This window comes from Pelodiscus sinensis, chromosome 1, assembly GCF_052426305.1.
Source record: "Pelodiscus sinensis isolate ZL-2025 chromosome 1, ASM5242630v1, whole genome shotgun sequence".
Taxonomy (NCBI): domain Eukaryota; kingdom Metazoa; phylum Chordata; order Testudines; family Trionychidae; genus Pelodiscus; species Pelodiscus sinensis.
This window is the reverse complement of record NC_143052.1, coordinates 65,321,833-65,337,859: the sequence shown is the minus strand read 5'-3', so window position 1 is coordinate 65,337,859 and position 16,027 is coordinate 65,321,833. Positions and strand designations below refer to the sequence as shown.

General features: G+C 40.1%; 1 protein-coding gene across 2 annotated transcripts in view; it reads right to left on the bottom strand.

Moving 5' to 3' along the window:
- Nucleotides 1-2,108: 2,108 nt before the first annotated feature.
- The window catches only part of RAP1B (RAP1B, member of RAS oncogene family), a 74,464-nt gene continuing 60,545 nt past the window's right edge, over nt 2,109-16,027 (bottom strand). For both annotated transcript variants that reach the window (XM_075931443.2, XM_075931449.2), the window contains exons 4-8: nt 15,330-15,386; nt 13,435-13,575; nt 10,537-10,680; nt 6,780-6,895; nt 2,109-3,350 (exon numbers count right to left, since the gene is read on the bottom strand). In XM_075931443.2, coding sequence (XP_075787558.1) covers nt 6,809-6,895; nt 10,537-10,680; nt 13,435-13,575; nt 15,330-15,386 — 429 coding nt within the window. In that variant the 3' untranslated portion in view covers nt 2,109-3,350; nt 6,780-6,808. The remainder of the gene's footprint in view (nt 3,351-6,779; nt 6,896-10,536; nt 10,681-13,434; nt 13,576-15,329; nt 15,387-16,027) is intronic.

The window sequence follows — 16,027 nt, the reverse complement described above, 5'->3', positions numbered from 1 at the left end:
AATACATGTTCAATTTAATTTTTGTTGTATTGAGCTAGCTTATTTGTGTGAGGGGTTCACAATGCTGGAGGAGATCCCTGGCTGGGGAAGACCTTTGGAGTGCAGGAGCATGCTCAGGGCAGAATATTGGGGCAGAGGTGTAGGGTCCTATGCTGGAGTTAAGATATGGCAGGGCACTTATCTCAGGCAGCCCCTTTTTGTGGCACAACAGGGCTGAGACAGGATCCCTAATTACCCTTGCCAACTCCACCGCGTCATATAAGAAGCTAATATGGGAGGGGCAGGTGGTACCCAGCAGGCACCACATCCCCATAGCTTTCATTGATTGAAACCCCTGGCCACTGAGAGCTGCAGTGGCAGTGTCTTCAGGTGAGGGCAGCACCTGCACAGAGCATTGTAGCTTCCCCTGATGGCTGCACAGCACCAGACCTACAGCACTCGGAGCTGCCTCCCTGTCAGTTGGGTTAACCCAGGAGTTTCAGAGCCTGCAGCCCAATATCCCAAGCTAAGCAGGACACTGAAAAACCATCTGGACTTTTTTGCAACTCAGATCTTTTTGTGGGGCTTCTCTTAACCCAGCATCCTGTGTTGCAGCCCCTAGAGCTCATGTTAATCCAGTCCTGCTCCCTCTGGGAGTGCTGTGAATCAGCTATTTGTGGTGCTCAGGTAAACAGGTGGGGTGGGATGGAAGAAGCAGGGGCTTCGTCCCAGAGTGCCATGAATCAGCTGTTCACCTTTCCATAGAAGCAGCAGCTTTTGAAAATGCATAGGTGCTGAATCCATTGGGTGTTCAAGGGCTAGAGCACCCACAGGGGGAGGGGAAGAGGAGGGAGGAAAGAAAGGTGTTTAGCAGCCAGCAGCAACCAGTTCCCCACTCCCAGGGCCTCCCACTCGCAGATTAACTTCTCCCTTCCTCCCAGCACTTCTCACTTGCTGCCATCAACATGTTTCCCAGCATGCTGGAGGCTCTGGGAAGGGGGAGGAGTGGGGATAGGGTTGTTAAGGACTAGTTGACTATCCAATAAGCAAATGCTTATCAGATAGTCAACTAACCACTTCCCCTCCCCTTGCTGCCTTATCAGATACAGACAGCAAGGGGGGGGGTGGGGGAGAAGAGGAGGGTACTTCAAAGCTGCAATGTTGCAGAATCCAGGGTCCCAGGCTCTGTGCTGCTGCTTTGAAACACTGGAGGCATTTCAAAGGGGCAGCGCTGAACAGAGCCCAGGATCAGCTGGGGAGTCCCCAGCTGATCCCAGGTTCCCCCCAGCACTCAAAGCAGCAGCACCACACTGAGCCCAGGGTCAGCTGGGGAGTTCCTAGCTGACCCTGGGCTCCTTGAGCATTTCAAAGCAGCTTGAAGCCCTGGATCAGCTGGGGAGTAACTGTTCATTTTGTGAGTACCATCCATTGTGTGATAACTGAGGCAGGGGTCTTGTGGAAAAACAATATGTGATGTCTTGTAAAAGACTATCAATGTCTATGCAAAAAAAGGACTGAACTAAGGTGGCACAGGCAAACTTAATTCTATTGTTTCCTAATTCCAAGTGCTTAACTTTGCAAGTTTAAAGTTTAATTTCTAAATAGCGTGTGTGTTAGAATAAGTAAGTTTACCCAAGATCAAATGGAAATGTTTTAATCTAGAAAGAAGCAGTATGTTAGTCCACTTCATCCAGGAGCGTTTATAGACATAAGATGCTGACTTTAGAAAGATCATTGTATAGAAAGTCAAACAAGTTACAGAGAACACTTTTAAGTATCCCAAAGCAGCACTAAACATCAAAACCCTTTTTTTAAATACATTGCTTCCTTTAGTAAAATGTTTTTTCCACAGGGAAAGAAAAAATTCAATGTGGTACCACTAGTGCTCTAAAAAAGCCCTAACGTCTACCTAGGTAATACCAGATATCATCAAAAGCTACACACTCACCCATGTTAAATGGATGAATTCCTATAGCCTGTGTTATGCAGGATGCCAGATCGTATGGTCGTAACAGTCCCTTTTGGTCCTAAGAGCTATGAAGCCTCACAGTACAAAATGTGTTTAAATTTGTTAAACCCGTATTTTACTGGCCTTATTAAAACACTACACAAAACATTCAAGTAGTAGATAATTGTAATGCAAGCCCTTGCATGGCAATCCAAATTTATTGAACTACTGATGCTAAGTCATACAAAATTGCACCACTTTTAATTAAGGCTTTTAGTTTACATTTGGCCACCTCAAAGCAGTTGTAACATTAGGTTGGTCAATTTAAATACTGTGGCTCCCTGTTGGATATACACACAATCTTTACATCCAAACGTTAATTCATACAAAGCAACAAGGCATTGTTAAATAAATCAGCAAAAAGTTAATTACTGCAACTTAAGCCCTGTGACCAATTACACATGATTAAAATTACTTCCCCACATTCACATCCACAGTACTCTTCCACCATTTAACATCTCAACCAAAACGTTACACATGTAAAACAATCACTAACAGGCAAAAGTACTAAAACCTGTATATTTGGTATTGCAAATACACTTATGCATGAGCAAGCAAGGGAATTAACAGTGAGAATCTACAGCTGCAAAGCCTGACGATGATTTTACAAAATTGTTAAATCATTAAAAAATCATTTTAAAATATACACTTCTTGTTGTAGACCCCCACTGTACACACAACTATAAACATTATTCCCTATGTAAACAAGGAAAAGGAAACATACAATAAAAGGTTGAAAAGTCTGGACATTTCCTTCCCAACAGATATTAAAGGCAATGTCTTTAGTCAGACATACTGAAAGGACTCTTATTTTAAAGACTAGATCACTGTCTCCACAGGTTTTTCCTAAAATTAAAAAACTAAAGCTGTTGTGTTAATCAAAGCGGTTTTGTATAATATGATGATGATCCTGTATTTCTTTAAAAAAAGTTACAATAAGCTACAAATACCGATGAAGCAAAGTTATCTGGAGTAGTCTATATAGGAGCTCTTTGGACTTTCTTTCATTATGCTAAAATAGTGGTGCTTTCAGGATTTACATTATTGTACTCTCCAATAGAAAGTATGGGGATTATTGAAGTATACAGTACACAGTTTTCATACATGTACAACATTGGTGGATGAATGTCTCTTATCAGTAATACTGGATGTAGGCTCTGGTTTTACCAGTTGCATACACTTAGAATATTTATAAGTAAAAATCTCTTGTGACACTGGAAAGTGATTAGAATGTGCAAACTGATGTAGTAGCTTTCATCCACTTCTTAAAGGGTACCACCACAGGAAAGTCCATTTAAAATGTTGGTAGATTTAATAAAGTTGGAATGCTGGCACTGTTGAATTGGGCAACAGTTCTTCAGACCTGTAACAATAAAATCAGAGATTAAAGCAGTATTAAAGCAATTTCCTAGGACTACAGTTCTGCATCTCTCTGTAACTAAGGTGAATGAGTAAATTATGAAAGTAGCATTTAAGACCCTAAATAATAGTGCATAAAGATCTAGAGACATCAACTAATTAAGTGCAACTTGCAACAATAGGTAAAAAGTTTGATTTAAATAATGTCCCCTTTAAAAATTGCCTAGAACCAACATATTTTTCCCTCTCCCCCAAACTAGGTCTCAAGAGTTCTACATGTCTGAAACGGCTCATGCACATGTTTAGAAAACACAATATCCTGAACTTCACACTGAAAAAGTTGTAACATTTGTATCTGCAACTTTTTATTTACTTTAATCCATGTGAAATATGCATTTGACTGATTTTGGAACAGTTAGAATGGAAGACTTATAAAAATTGTTAAAAGGGCTCTCAGCATTGTTTTTTATTTAAACTATCTAAAACTTTTATAGCACACTTAATATAATCCTTCATTAAGTGATTTAGTATAAAAGCCCAATGAAATTGGTTTTAAAGATATTTTTCCATATGTATTTTGGTCAAAGCAACACTTTACAGGTTGTACTGCCCTACACCAGGACTCTCTGGTTCATCAACATCCATGGACTAAATAGCCCGGAAGGAAGTGCATGTGTGGGGGGCAGAGGGGAAGGGGGAACAGAGGGCTGATGGTGCAGCCAGGTGCCTGGGGGGAGTGTGTCCAGCAAGCCCAGCCAGAAGCCAGAGCTGGCAGGATAGCCAGTTGGAGGCAGAAGCAGAGCCAGCAGGGGGGAGGTGCAGCGGGCTGGGGGACCAGTGGCAGGGGACCTTCCCTGGTCTGGCAAATTCCCTCATTTGAGACCAGTTAGATCCCAGTGTACTGGACCAGTGGAGGGACAACCTGTACATTAACTACAATTAGTTATAAAAGGAACCTTCAAAAAGGAAGTCAGATTGGTCGATAAAGATATTGTGAGGAAGTGGAATTACCTATAAGGAACCATTGGCCAACTTATAGCAAACTGAAGTTTTATAAAAACAGCGCTACATTTTGATAAGTTAATGTTTATTACTTATGTACAAGTGTACCACTTAACCATCTGCCTCAATATCCCAAAGTTGTGGGTATTTACTGTAACTGCACTTTCACCCTTTCAATGAAAACAGCCCCAGAAGATATAGTTTTAAAAAAGTTTCAGAACACAAATCAGATGGAGAAGTTATGTTAAAAATAATGAAAGTCATGATAAAAACTCAGAAGCAGTAGTATTACATGGGCAAGAGGAACAAAGAACTATTCAAAGTAGTACTCCACGTGAATGAAAAATAAGTGTAGTTTCTACCTTAATATTTAACAAGCAAAGTTATAAAGCAGCAATGAGAAAAGCAGTAGTTTCTTTCCTTTAAACATGACCTACCAACCTCTGACACTTGGATTTGTAAAGACATTAGACAGGAAGCAAAAAATAAATTAAAACAGATGGATTCTGATATCACAGGCACACTGTCAGTGATAGTTTAACAAGATTAGGGAAATATTGGCAGAATGCATTTAAAATGTCCAACACTAATCATTCACGGTAACAACCTTTAACCATGGGATTCTGATATCGAGTGACTAGTAAGATTATGCAGCAGCAAGTATCAAAACCCTAACTTGTAGCACCAGTACCATGTTTAAAATGTCACTAGGTCAACCGTGAAAAACATTCTCTCCAGTTTGCCTGATTCCTAGATAAACTTTACAACTTTGTCTATACTTGAAAGTTTAAAGCACAGCGGTAGTAGCACTTTAACATGGATTGTGGCCATGGTAGGAATGCTTGGAATGAGTTTTCCCAATGCTCTAAGAAAACCACCTCCTTGGAGAGGAATAGCTAACTGCACTGGGAAAGCAGCTCCAGCACTCTAGCCTGTTTTACATTAATGCTTTAGAGCACTGCAACTTTGCTGCACTTGGGGGGAGGGAGGGAGTGTGCATGACTTTTCATACCCCACGCCAGAATGTTGCAATGCAATGAACTGGCAGTGTAGACTTGCCTGTGTGATTGAAATTCAACAGATTATTTTTACTTCCCCTGTACCAGTTTATATTTTACTCTGGTGAGCTCAAACCATGCAGTTAAAGTTGTGGTTATTGGTGCATAGAATATTGCCACTTCTAACAATGTTCAGGAGCATTTGGATCGGGGTTTTAGTTCAGAACCATGAGTTTACTTTTGTCTTGCCATTTTCTACAGATGCTTCTGGCAACCAACCAATCTGAAATGTTATTTGAATTCAGACACTTCAATCTGCTTAGACATTTTGGCCAGATAGTGGAAGAGAGAAAAGACAATGCACTATCTGGATTTTAAGACAGGTCTGCATGTTATTGTACTAATGATACCATAGCTCAGATAGCAAAACTCCCTCCACCTGCACAATCCTCAAATACACTGAGTGGGAGGGATGACACAATCCTATATCAGAACATTGAGAAAGAACAGAACCATTGAAATGCAATCCTATCCATTTAAATAGGCTACTGAAGGCTGACAACACACCTTAAAGAATCAAGATGAATAGGTGACAGTTGTGTACTAACAGAACCACCATGAAAATACAGCATTGACTCCATACTCAGGATGCAAATGCATTGGACAGGAAAAAGGAAATCTAAGGACAGCCTCAGGTTAGTGATTTACTATCAATTTCTCAAAAATCTTGCCCCCAAAAGAGCAGACTTGAGCTTGCTCTTAGCCTTCTTAAAATATGTAAGGCACTAGTTAATTGTCACACTAAAAATGTTAATCTAGTAAACCAATAACTAAGTAAAAGTTTCAAAGAGGGACATATGAAACAACACATTTCTAAATATACACATTGCAACATATTTCTTTTTTTGAAAATGTAACTCCCTTTTCAGGCCAATGTATGTTTTAAGTTATGAAAGCCTACACAATCTTTTCAGTCCATAGCAAGTTTTTTAAAAATCTGGCTTAACACAATTTATAAGCCTCTATGTACATATTTACAGAAGATCACAAAGCAAAAAATTAAATTTAAGCTGTACAGGTAATATATTACAATCTTTCAGAACAGCAGTTCCTTTTCAGTAAGATATATTTTGTTTAATCAGACTTTGTACAAGCCTGCTTATTTTTGCTAGCTATGTTTAATGATTTAAGAGCTCATATTTGCATTTTCTTATGTCTATGAAAAGTTATTCCTTCAGCCCATCATGATATTTTGGTCCACCAATAAATACGAGAGGCAGATCTTATGTATGCCTTTGATGAGACTTGAGTGGCAGAGCCCACAGAACTATTTCAAATACCTTTATTTCTATGTTAAAATAAATAAAATCTGATTCTATTTTGCACTCATATTACAATAATAATAGGTCAACAATAAAACTAAGAGAGCTTACCTGGCTCAGACCTACAGTACATCTATGAATTAAAGTAGTTGACATGATGACTTTTTGCGTGCTTTTCCAGGCACTGGAGTTTTTCTGTTAATTTGTCGCACAAGGTCATAAAAGATCTGTGAACACAGGTAAATGCTTAATTTAGGCAATTCAAGCCCCTTCTCTGACTTGTAGTCTCTAAGCTTTTCATTCATGTACTTAAAGTGCACACTTTTAACCTTCATGTTTTGAGACTTATTTAAACTGCAAGTAACTATTTCCCATTCCAACTGATTAACTGTATGCAGAATTATGATCTGTAATTAAGAATTCAAGTCAAATACAGGGCATAAAAATGAGCCATAAGCCATTTATCTACTTTTTGTAGCATTACTCCTCTTAAAGAGAGAATATTTAAGACAACTCTAGAAGAATTGTATATTTTAGAATTTTACATTTTTGTAACCCATCTGTCCGTTATAAGTTACACATTTGATAAGAGCTATTAAATTAACTTTAAAGATATGAAAACTTAATCTAATTTAAATAACTGTCTATTATTCTGATTAGATACTCAGTCTAATTTAATTACTATTATCCGAATTTTTAATAAAAAAGGTTTTCAGCAGCTTCCTCGGGGTAAAATGTTGCAATAACTGAAAAGTTCACAGCAAAAATATGTAAACTAGGACAGGAAATACAAGAATACATATCTAATTGGAATTGTATGAATACAATTTCATGAGAACATTAATTTAGATGCAAGTTAATCAGATCTAAATTCATGGCATCCCTGCTATAAGTGGCCCCAGTATACATCCATTCCACACTGAAGTCATTGATGCTTGTGGGAACTGATGCATTATTAGTCCTCTCATTCTTCGCTCTTAAGCCATGCAAAAAGAACCCCTAAAAGCCCAATTTGCACAAATGGAAGTCAGCCATGGGAAAAAAATTCCCCACTTTAAGTTCCGTTGCTTTAAGTTGTGTTGCTACAAGTCCAAGTTTTTTTGAAAATATCTTGGACTTCTAGCGAGGATGGCATGTACTACAGTTATTTAGCATCTGCTTCACTTATTTATAAGTGAATATCATCTCCTCCAGTAATATCTGCTCTTAATTTCTGAATGTCTTAAAACAAATTAATAAGTTGTAGTTGTACCAGTAGTTATTTCCTGGGCATTTTCCATGTTGGAGCATTCTATTCCTATCCATTTCTACTGCATGAAGTTTAATCCGTTAAAATGGATTTATTTTACCACTAACAAAATGGATTTATCTAATGCAGGGCTACTCAATTTGGAAGTCCCGGGAGCCACAATGATACTCTCAGCACATGCGGAGGGTAGCAACTTAAGTGTGGTTGCATATACATCAAATAGCTTCTTTTACCAATACAAAGCACTTCCCACAATGCCCTTGCGCTCCCAGAACCTCCCTGTGGGTACTAGGTACAGGGCGTCAGCATTTCTATCTGTTCTAGCCAGCCTGTCTGCTTGCATCTTTCAATGTTCACTCCACCTGGGAGACACCTCGCTGTTGTGGAGCGAATTCCCACTGGAGGCCATGTTCAAAGGATCCCACCCGCAAGCCACGTGTCGAGCTCTGCGTAAACCCAAACCTCACAGTGGCCTGCAAACAAACGGGCTGCAGACCACATGCGGACCATGAGCCGCATGTTGAGTAGCCCTGATCTAATGGCTAACAGGTAGTCTCCTGAAATTCTCAACAAGAAAATATATGTACAGTAAAACCTATGTTATCTGGCACACCTGGCGATTAAGTCGTGCTGGTTTTCTAAAATTTCCAGGAGCCACGGGGGTCTGACCTGCCGGGAATGAGCTGCGGGGGTGCCGGGTGCTGTGGAGGAGGGGGGGGGGGGGCAGGAACAGCAGTTCACCCCCCCCCCCAGGTACGTGCTGCATGCACATCTGGCGGGGGGGGGGAGGGTGGTGAGAGGGGATCTGAGGAGCAGCCCATCTTAAAGCACCAGGTTCCCTTTTTTGGGGGGGCTTTTAACAAGTTTTTTCCTGGCTCGGAAATTTGCCGGTTTCTAAAGTTTTCCAGCTAGTTATGTGCCGGATACCACAGGTTTTACTGTATTAGCTATTATATATTTTAAAATGAGATCAGCTTAAAGCAGTGGTTCTCAAACCTTTTGGCCCATGGCCCACCTGGCGCAATGCAAACCTTTCTGTGGACCACCAGTTGCTAATGGAAACTTGCCATTAATTACACCCGAGCCATTTTGCTAGTGCTGCAGCTAGGGGAACGGTTTAATTTAACCAGTAAGAAAGGAAATATTAATTTATATTAAACGGAGTAAGCACTTTAACTTTCTCATGTTAGTTTATCAAACTTCACTTTAAATCAAGTAAAATATTCAAGTATGTCCAGCACAAAAGGTTTCAATGTTTTCTTTATGGCAGGGGTGGGGAACCTTTTTTAGGTCAGGAGCCACTGACCCACAGAACAGCAATTGGGGACCAGACAAGAGAAAAACAAAACAAAAACCTATCAAGCCCCCTCCAAAAATCCCCAAGCCTCACTGAGGTGCCCCCCCCCCCAATTGAGACCACTTCACTCCTCTGGCATTCCAGCCCCTTGGGGCGAGGGGAAGGGACAGGGAGGACTGAGGTTCAGGGCTTCCCATCAGCCAGATGAACTCTTCTGGGGTTCCAGGGTTAGTGGATTTTGTGAACCCTCCCAGGCTCTGGGGTTGGGACAAAAACGAGGGATTCAGTTTGCTGGACAGGGCTGCCAGCGAAAGGGATGGAGGTGTAGGAGGGGGTTAAGGTGCAAGGTCTGGCTGGGAGTAGGGTGTCTGACCAGAGGGAGGGGCAAGATCAAGGGAAGGTGCAGTATGGGGTCAGGAGGTCTGGCCGGGGGAGGGTGCAGGAGCGGGCTGAAGGTCCAGGGGCTTGGGGCATGAGGGGAGGGGGGGGGGCGAGAACACTTGTCTTTGAGCCCCACTCACCGCCTCTTTCTGCTCCCATTGACCAGATTCTGGCCAATAGGAACAGTAAAGATAGTCTCCAAACAGCACACCCGCACACTGCTGTTCTCCCAGCTGGGGGAGGGGGAGCACTTCTTCCCCACGAAACTTGGATTTCACAGCAAAGCTTGGGGATCTCCCCCCCCCCCCCTCCAGAGGGAAGCCAACGCTGGTGCTCCAACCGCACAGTGGGTGGGGAGGGTGAGTGAGGCTGAAGCAACATAGCGGGCTCCCTGCTGCAGGGGGAAGGGAGGGGACAGAGCTTGAGCCGTGGATCACAAGTGGTCTTTGGACCATAGATCGAGAACCACTGATTTAAGGCCCACAAGACCCCAAAAAACAAATAATTTATATTCACAGAGTTGATAATTTGTGCAAGACATTTCTTGTGGGAAGTGGCTGGGATCCTCCCTACTGATATTAAAAGCTACCTTGCAGCTCCCCCTCTATCATAAGAGTGAAAAATGTGACAAAGCAAGAACAATTGTTCTGTCAAATGTGTTTTCAATGAATAATTGAGTACAATAACTAAATGCCTACATCTTAGGTGAAAAATCTGCAACAAGCAGAACCAAAAGCAGTTGCAAGTCCAAAGCCTTAAATTTATAAGTAGGAAGCTAGCTGTAATCAAGCATATGACAATTCCTTGCAGCATTAGGGTACAATTCTGTCCATGACATCGAAGGGAACTTATCATGAAGCTCAAAATTTTGTCCTTAGACAGCAAGCAGCAGCAAGTTGTTAGAAAAGCAGTTCATTTTTTCATAAAGTATTAAGCCTTACCTCATTAACATTTATTTTTGATTTTGCAGAAGACTCTAAGAATGCACAGTTATTCCACTGCCTCGCTAGATTCTGTCCTTGCTCCTTTCCCACAACTCTTTCATCTTCCAAGTCACACTTGTTGCCAACTAGAATCATTGGCACCTAAACAGGACAGATATTTTAATTTTCATTGATATATAAGCCTGAAGCCAGAAGCTGAATCATTACAACTGATGAGGAAAAAAGGCAGCACAAGAATAATCTGAAATCGTCCATGAAGCAGCTTTTGGGGGCTACCTGTTAGCAGTTACATCAAGTCATTTTGATTGGAAGAAATTTCTAGAAAATATTTTTTAGAAAAGCATTCAGTCTAGATTAAAAATGGTCAGTAACAGAGAACCCACAACTACTGATAAGTTATTCCAATGGTTGGTTACTCTTAAAAATGTATACCTTATTTCCAGTCTTGATTTAACAGGAAAACTATGAAACTACGTAAAGAGAATTAGTTTTTAGCCAATGACACCCTGGAATTCTCATCCTTTATACTGATGCTCTTCTTCCTTCATTTTGTTTTGGAATGACTTTCAGATTTAAGAGAGTTTATAAAAATATACATGTTTTAGGACCAAATCATTCTAAATATACCACTTTGGCTATTTGCCCATAAAAGCCTGACAACCTGAATTACAACTCAGTTTTGCTCCCTGGCTGCTAAATTTAAAAACTTATTCAGGTTTAGATGGAAATAAGAGGCACACTATCTAGAAATGAAGTTGTTCCGTAATGACACTGAGATAACATTTGCTCTTATGGTTCCATTAGAGAAGAGAATGAACTGAGGTGAAGAAATGTACTGGATCATTGTGCATGTACTAGGCCACCCACAATGAATTTTCCAGAAATGGAGGAGTTTGAGGTCTCCTGGGTCCATGCAGTAGCAGATGTAGCTATATCTATTAAGGAAGATTAGTCAAGATCCCTCATGAACATTAAAATAGATTAAAAGCTGGAAGCAGCTCCCTCTCCATCCCCCAGTTAATGTTTGTTACAGTAAACAAGATTATGATCTTCAGCCTACAAAACAAATGATTCTAAGGAGGAAGTGGAACAGGGTGTTGGCTAATTGATAGTCATCCCCTTAAAATACTTTAGATTAAGACCTTTGTTACTCAGCAGTTCACATTTAATCTCTCTCCCTTTATGCCAGGGGTGGGGAACCTAAGGCCCACTGGATGCTGCCCCCGGCTTGCCTGGATCTGGCCTCCGAGGGTTGGGACTCCCTTCCTAGAATTGGGGAGCCTGTGCTGACACTCCAACAACCACCCCCACCCCTGTGAGGATGGAGCACAGCCTGGGCCTACTATGCTATGGTGTTCAAAGGAGTGTCTCTCCTCCTCCTCAGTCAGAGGTGGGGGTGGGGGGGGGGGGAGGGACGGGGAAGAGACACATGACATCAGTGAGCTTTTTTTTCCTTTTTGCTTCTCACTTGTGTGTGGCCCTGACTCATTTTTTCCTGTGGTCAGCAGTTCCCAATCCAAAAAAGTTCTTCACCTCTACTTTATGCAATAGCTGCTTTAGCTCAATGCAAGTGTAAGCAACAATAAAACTTCAGATTTTGGAAAAAAGACTCAGGGGGTAGCTGTGAGAATCTGTAACTTTAAAAATGAGCAGTCTTGTGGCACCTTAGAGACTAAACATATATAGGATCATGAGCTTTCATGGTTAAACTCAATTCATCTGAAGTGGGTTTTACCTACAAAAGCTCATAATCCTATATATTTTGTTAGTCTCTAACGTGCCACAGAACTATTCACTTTAAAACTCTGGGAAGTTATCCCTCACTCAAAAGTGAAATTACTTCTGTACTTTCTATTCTGTAGTAATAATATAGCCCCAATTAAATGCTGAAAGATTGTCTCATTAAGATTGTCAAGATCAAGCATTAACAACAGAGGGATATACAAATTAAGACTGTGTGAAAGTAATACATAGTTTAGTCTTGCAAGTTACACACTGAGGGTATGTTTACACTAGCCATCGTAGTTCAAACTAGGGTGGCTAATGTAGTCATTCGAACTTGCAAATGAAGCCCGGGATTAAAATATCTGGCCCGCGGCTACACGCAGCACAGGCTAGGTAGTTCAAACTAAAGCCCCTCATTCGGACTACCGTTACTCCTCCTGCCTGTGCTGCGTGTAGCTGCGAGCAGGGAGTCCGAACTACTGGGGCATTTAAAAATGGCGGTGCCCGGGAACATGCAAATAAAGCCCGGGATATTTTAATCCCAGGCTTCATTTGCAAGTTCGAATGACTACATTAGCCACCCTAGTTCGAACTCGGGTGGCTAGTGTAGACATACCCTCAGGAAACTCAAAATAACCCATATTGATTAGCGATTACAATACATCTCTCTGTAAGCAAAAAATTCAAAGATGTGTCCACAGCTAAAATACTCATTTTATAACAATACTGTTGGAAGCAAAAATTGGGTTAGAGCTAACTGTGTTATAAGCACTCACAGAACAATAATGGAGACTGAAATTGTAAAACCAAACTCAGCAGCTTTAAAGACAATTATCTTCTGCAGTATTTTTGGTTTTAAAAGTACTAGTCAAAATAAACTAATATGTTCTTTCAGACAGTATTTAAAAGCAAGTTGAACAGACTATGCACAGATTCACTTTAGACACCATGTAAAAGTGCATATGATTTCCCTCCCTGCCTCCGCCCCCCCCCCGACTTCTTGCTCTAGAAGATGCATTTTCAGTATAATGCACATACTGGTCCATTTGCCTTTCAAATTAAAGCTGGGAATGAATTCAAATGATGTATTTGATCAAAGCAAGTACAGCTTTAAAAGCATTTATAATGAGGACTTTAAATATCAGTTTTCTACAATAGGGGACTACTCACATCATCAGTGTCTTTGACTCGAAGAATCTGTTCTCTTAGGTCTTGTAAGTCATTAAATGTTGACTGTGCTGTGATGGAATATACTAATGCGAAGCCTTGTCCATTTTTCATGTAGAGGTCTCTCATTGCTGTGAACTGTTCCTATAATGAAAAGGACACACAGTTGTGAATTTGAATTTCATTACAGACTTTAGTTTTAAGAAACTGGGCTTTATTTATTTATATATTTGAGAAACATCTGATTCTTTAGACTTTAAACATATACAACATGTAACAAAACTATACCAAAATTCTAACTGAGAAATAGGCTATTACAGATTTGTTTAGCTGGTGCTTTTTATTCAAGGAAATTAATATTGTAGAGTATGTTAAAACAACCTTACACAAACTGTAAGTGGAGATATACACCTCTTAAAGATACAGATTTTTTTTAAATGCTCAACAAAAAAGCTCTACACTGACTTGTATATCATAAATATAATGTAAAAACAATAAAACAGTTTACTAGTATTAAACACTATTTCAGAGTCTCGTGGGATAACCATGTTAGTCTAACTTTAAAAATGAGTTGTTCTGTGGCACCTTAGAGATTAACAAAAATATGTAGTATCATGCACTTTTGTGGGTAAGACCAACTCATCTGATGAAGTGGGAGTAGAAACAGAATTCAAGGCTATGAGTAAACTACATCCTTCTTTCTAAAGTGGGATGTAAATTAGACAGATTGAAAGTGCAAATGAAGCGGGGATTTAAATATCTCATGCTTCATTTGCATAATTGCATCACAGTGTTTTGAAAAAATATTTTGAAAGTGAAACCGCTGTCTAGACGCGGTTCTTTCAAAAAACCCACCCCTTTTTCAAAAGATCCTGTACTCATTTAAATGTGTAGACCAAAGACCATGTTGCAGCCATACAGAGGTCCACTATGGGGACATTGGCCAGGAAGGCAGCAGAAGAGGCTTGAGCCTGGTGGAGTCTGCCCCCCTCAGTGGCAGAGGCTGGGCACCTGCTAGCTCAGCATGTTCTGATGCAGAAGTGATCCACTTGGAAATATGCTGTGAAAAAATGGAAGACTCTCCAAACATATGAAGTAGAGGACAAAGAGCTGTGAGGATTTGCAAAAGTGCCTCATACAGTCCAGATAGAAGCACCCTCCTGATGTCCAAGGCATGGAGACATCTTTCCTCTCTAGTCATATGCTGAAAAAATAAGTAGTCCTGTAGCACCTTAGACTAACAAAAAAAATATAGATATAGATAATAGTATCTTTTGTGGGCAAAATCCACTTCCTCAGATAAGAGTGTAGGGGGGGGGAAAAAAAAGGGAAACCTCCCAAATGATGATAAAAAAAAAGGAGAGAGGAAGAGGAGGAGGAAAAAAAAAATCATATCAATTGTAGTGCTGGTGCTAATGAGACTAATTGAGTGTAAGCACCCATACTTAGATTTTTTTATGTTATTTGGGTGTTAAATACAATGGCCCATCCAGTTCATGTCTTTGTTCAGGCCATGAGAGAGATAGTGTCAAATTTGAATATGATGGCCAGTTCCGCAATTTCTCTCTAGTTGGTTCCTGAAATTCCTGTGTAGGATGGCTACTTTTAAAAATCCATTAATAAGTGCCCAAGTAGGTTAACATAGCTTTTCCTATTAGGAGTAAAGCAAGAATCATAGGCAGCATACAACTTACTTTCTGCAGTGTTACTGCCAGTTCTGCTTAAATACTGGTTAAGTGTTGTGTGTAAGAGGGTAAATATGGTCAGTGTTGTTCAGAGGATAATTAAATACGAGCGTACCACTGATTGTCATTCCACTTTTCTACTCTGGAAGTCTTTCAGATTCTTGAGTGTTATACCTACCTACCTACCTAGAGAATCTAATTAGTTTTACATACCGTTCCTGCAGTATCTAGGATTTCAAGCATACACTGTTGTGCATCTACTTCAACTTGCTGCCAAGAAAAGAAAGATCAGGTTAAAAATGGTTATTTTCAATGCAAGAAATAGGCAACTAATTTCCCTTTATTATGACTATAACAATACACAAGACAAAATAAGGAAAAATAAAATCCTGGCTTTTAATAAGTTTGTGTGTGTATTTTGAAAGCAGGAGATAAGTTTTCAGAAGCCCTTAAGTGATTTAGGAGCCTAATTTCAAAGTGGTACTTAGGGACTAATGTTACCTATATACTAAAGAATATTGTAATAGACTAAGGATTTATAATCAGAGAACAAAGCTAGTTTATACTAGGTTCAATGGGCACTTACAAACAAACATACACACTTTGTCAGGAAAAGTACAGATCAAAGCTAGAAAGTCAAAGGGGCATATTGATGATTGTTAAAAGGGCAAATTGGATCAATAGAGAGGTAGGAGTAGATTGCATCAGGGAATTAACACTTAACACTTTGCTTTAAGTATGTAATAATATAACAGCATCTTTCTCCCTCAAGGTACATGGGTCCATCTCATGTCACTCTACCCATAAAGGAGGACTGGCAAAGTTGCTTTGCACAGTGATATCTTTCAAGGAGCATCCTACTTAATTTTTTACTGTATGATTAAACAAACTGTAAAGCTTATTTTCCGAAA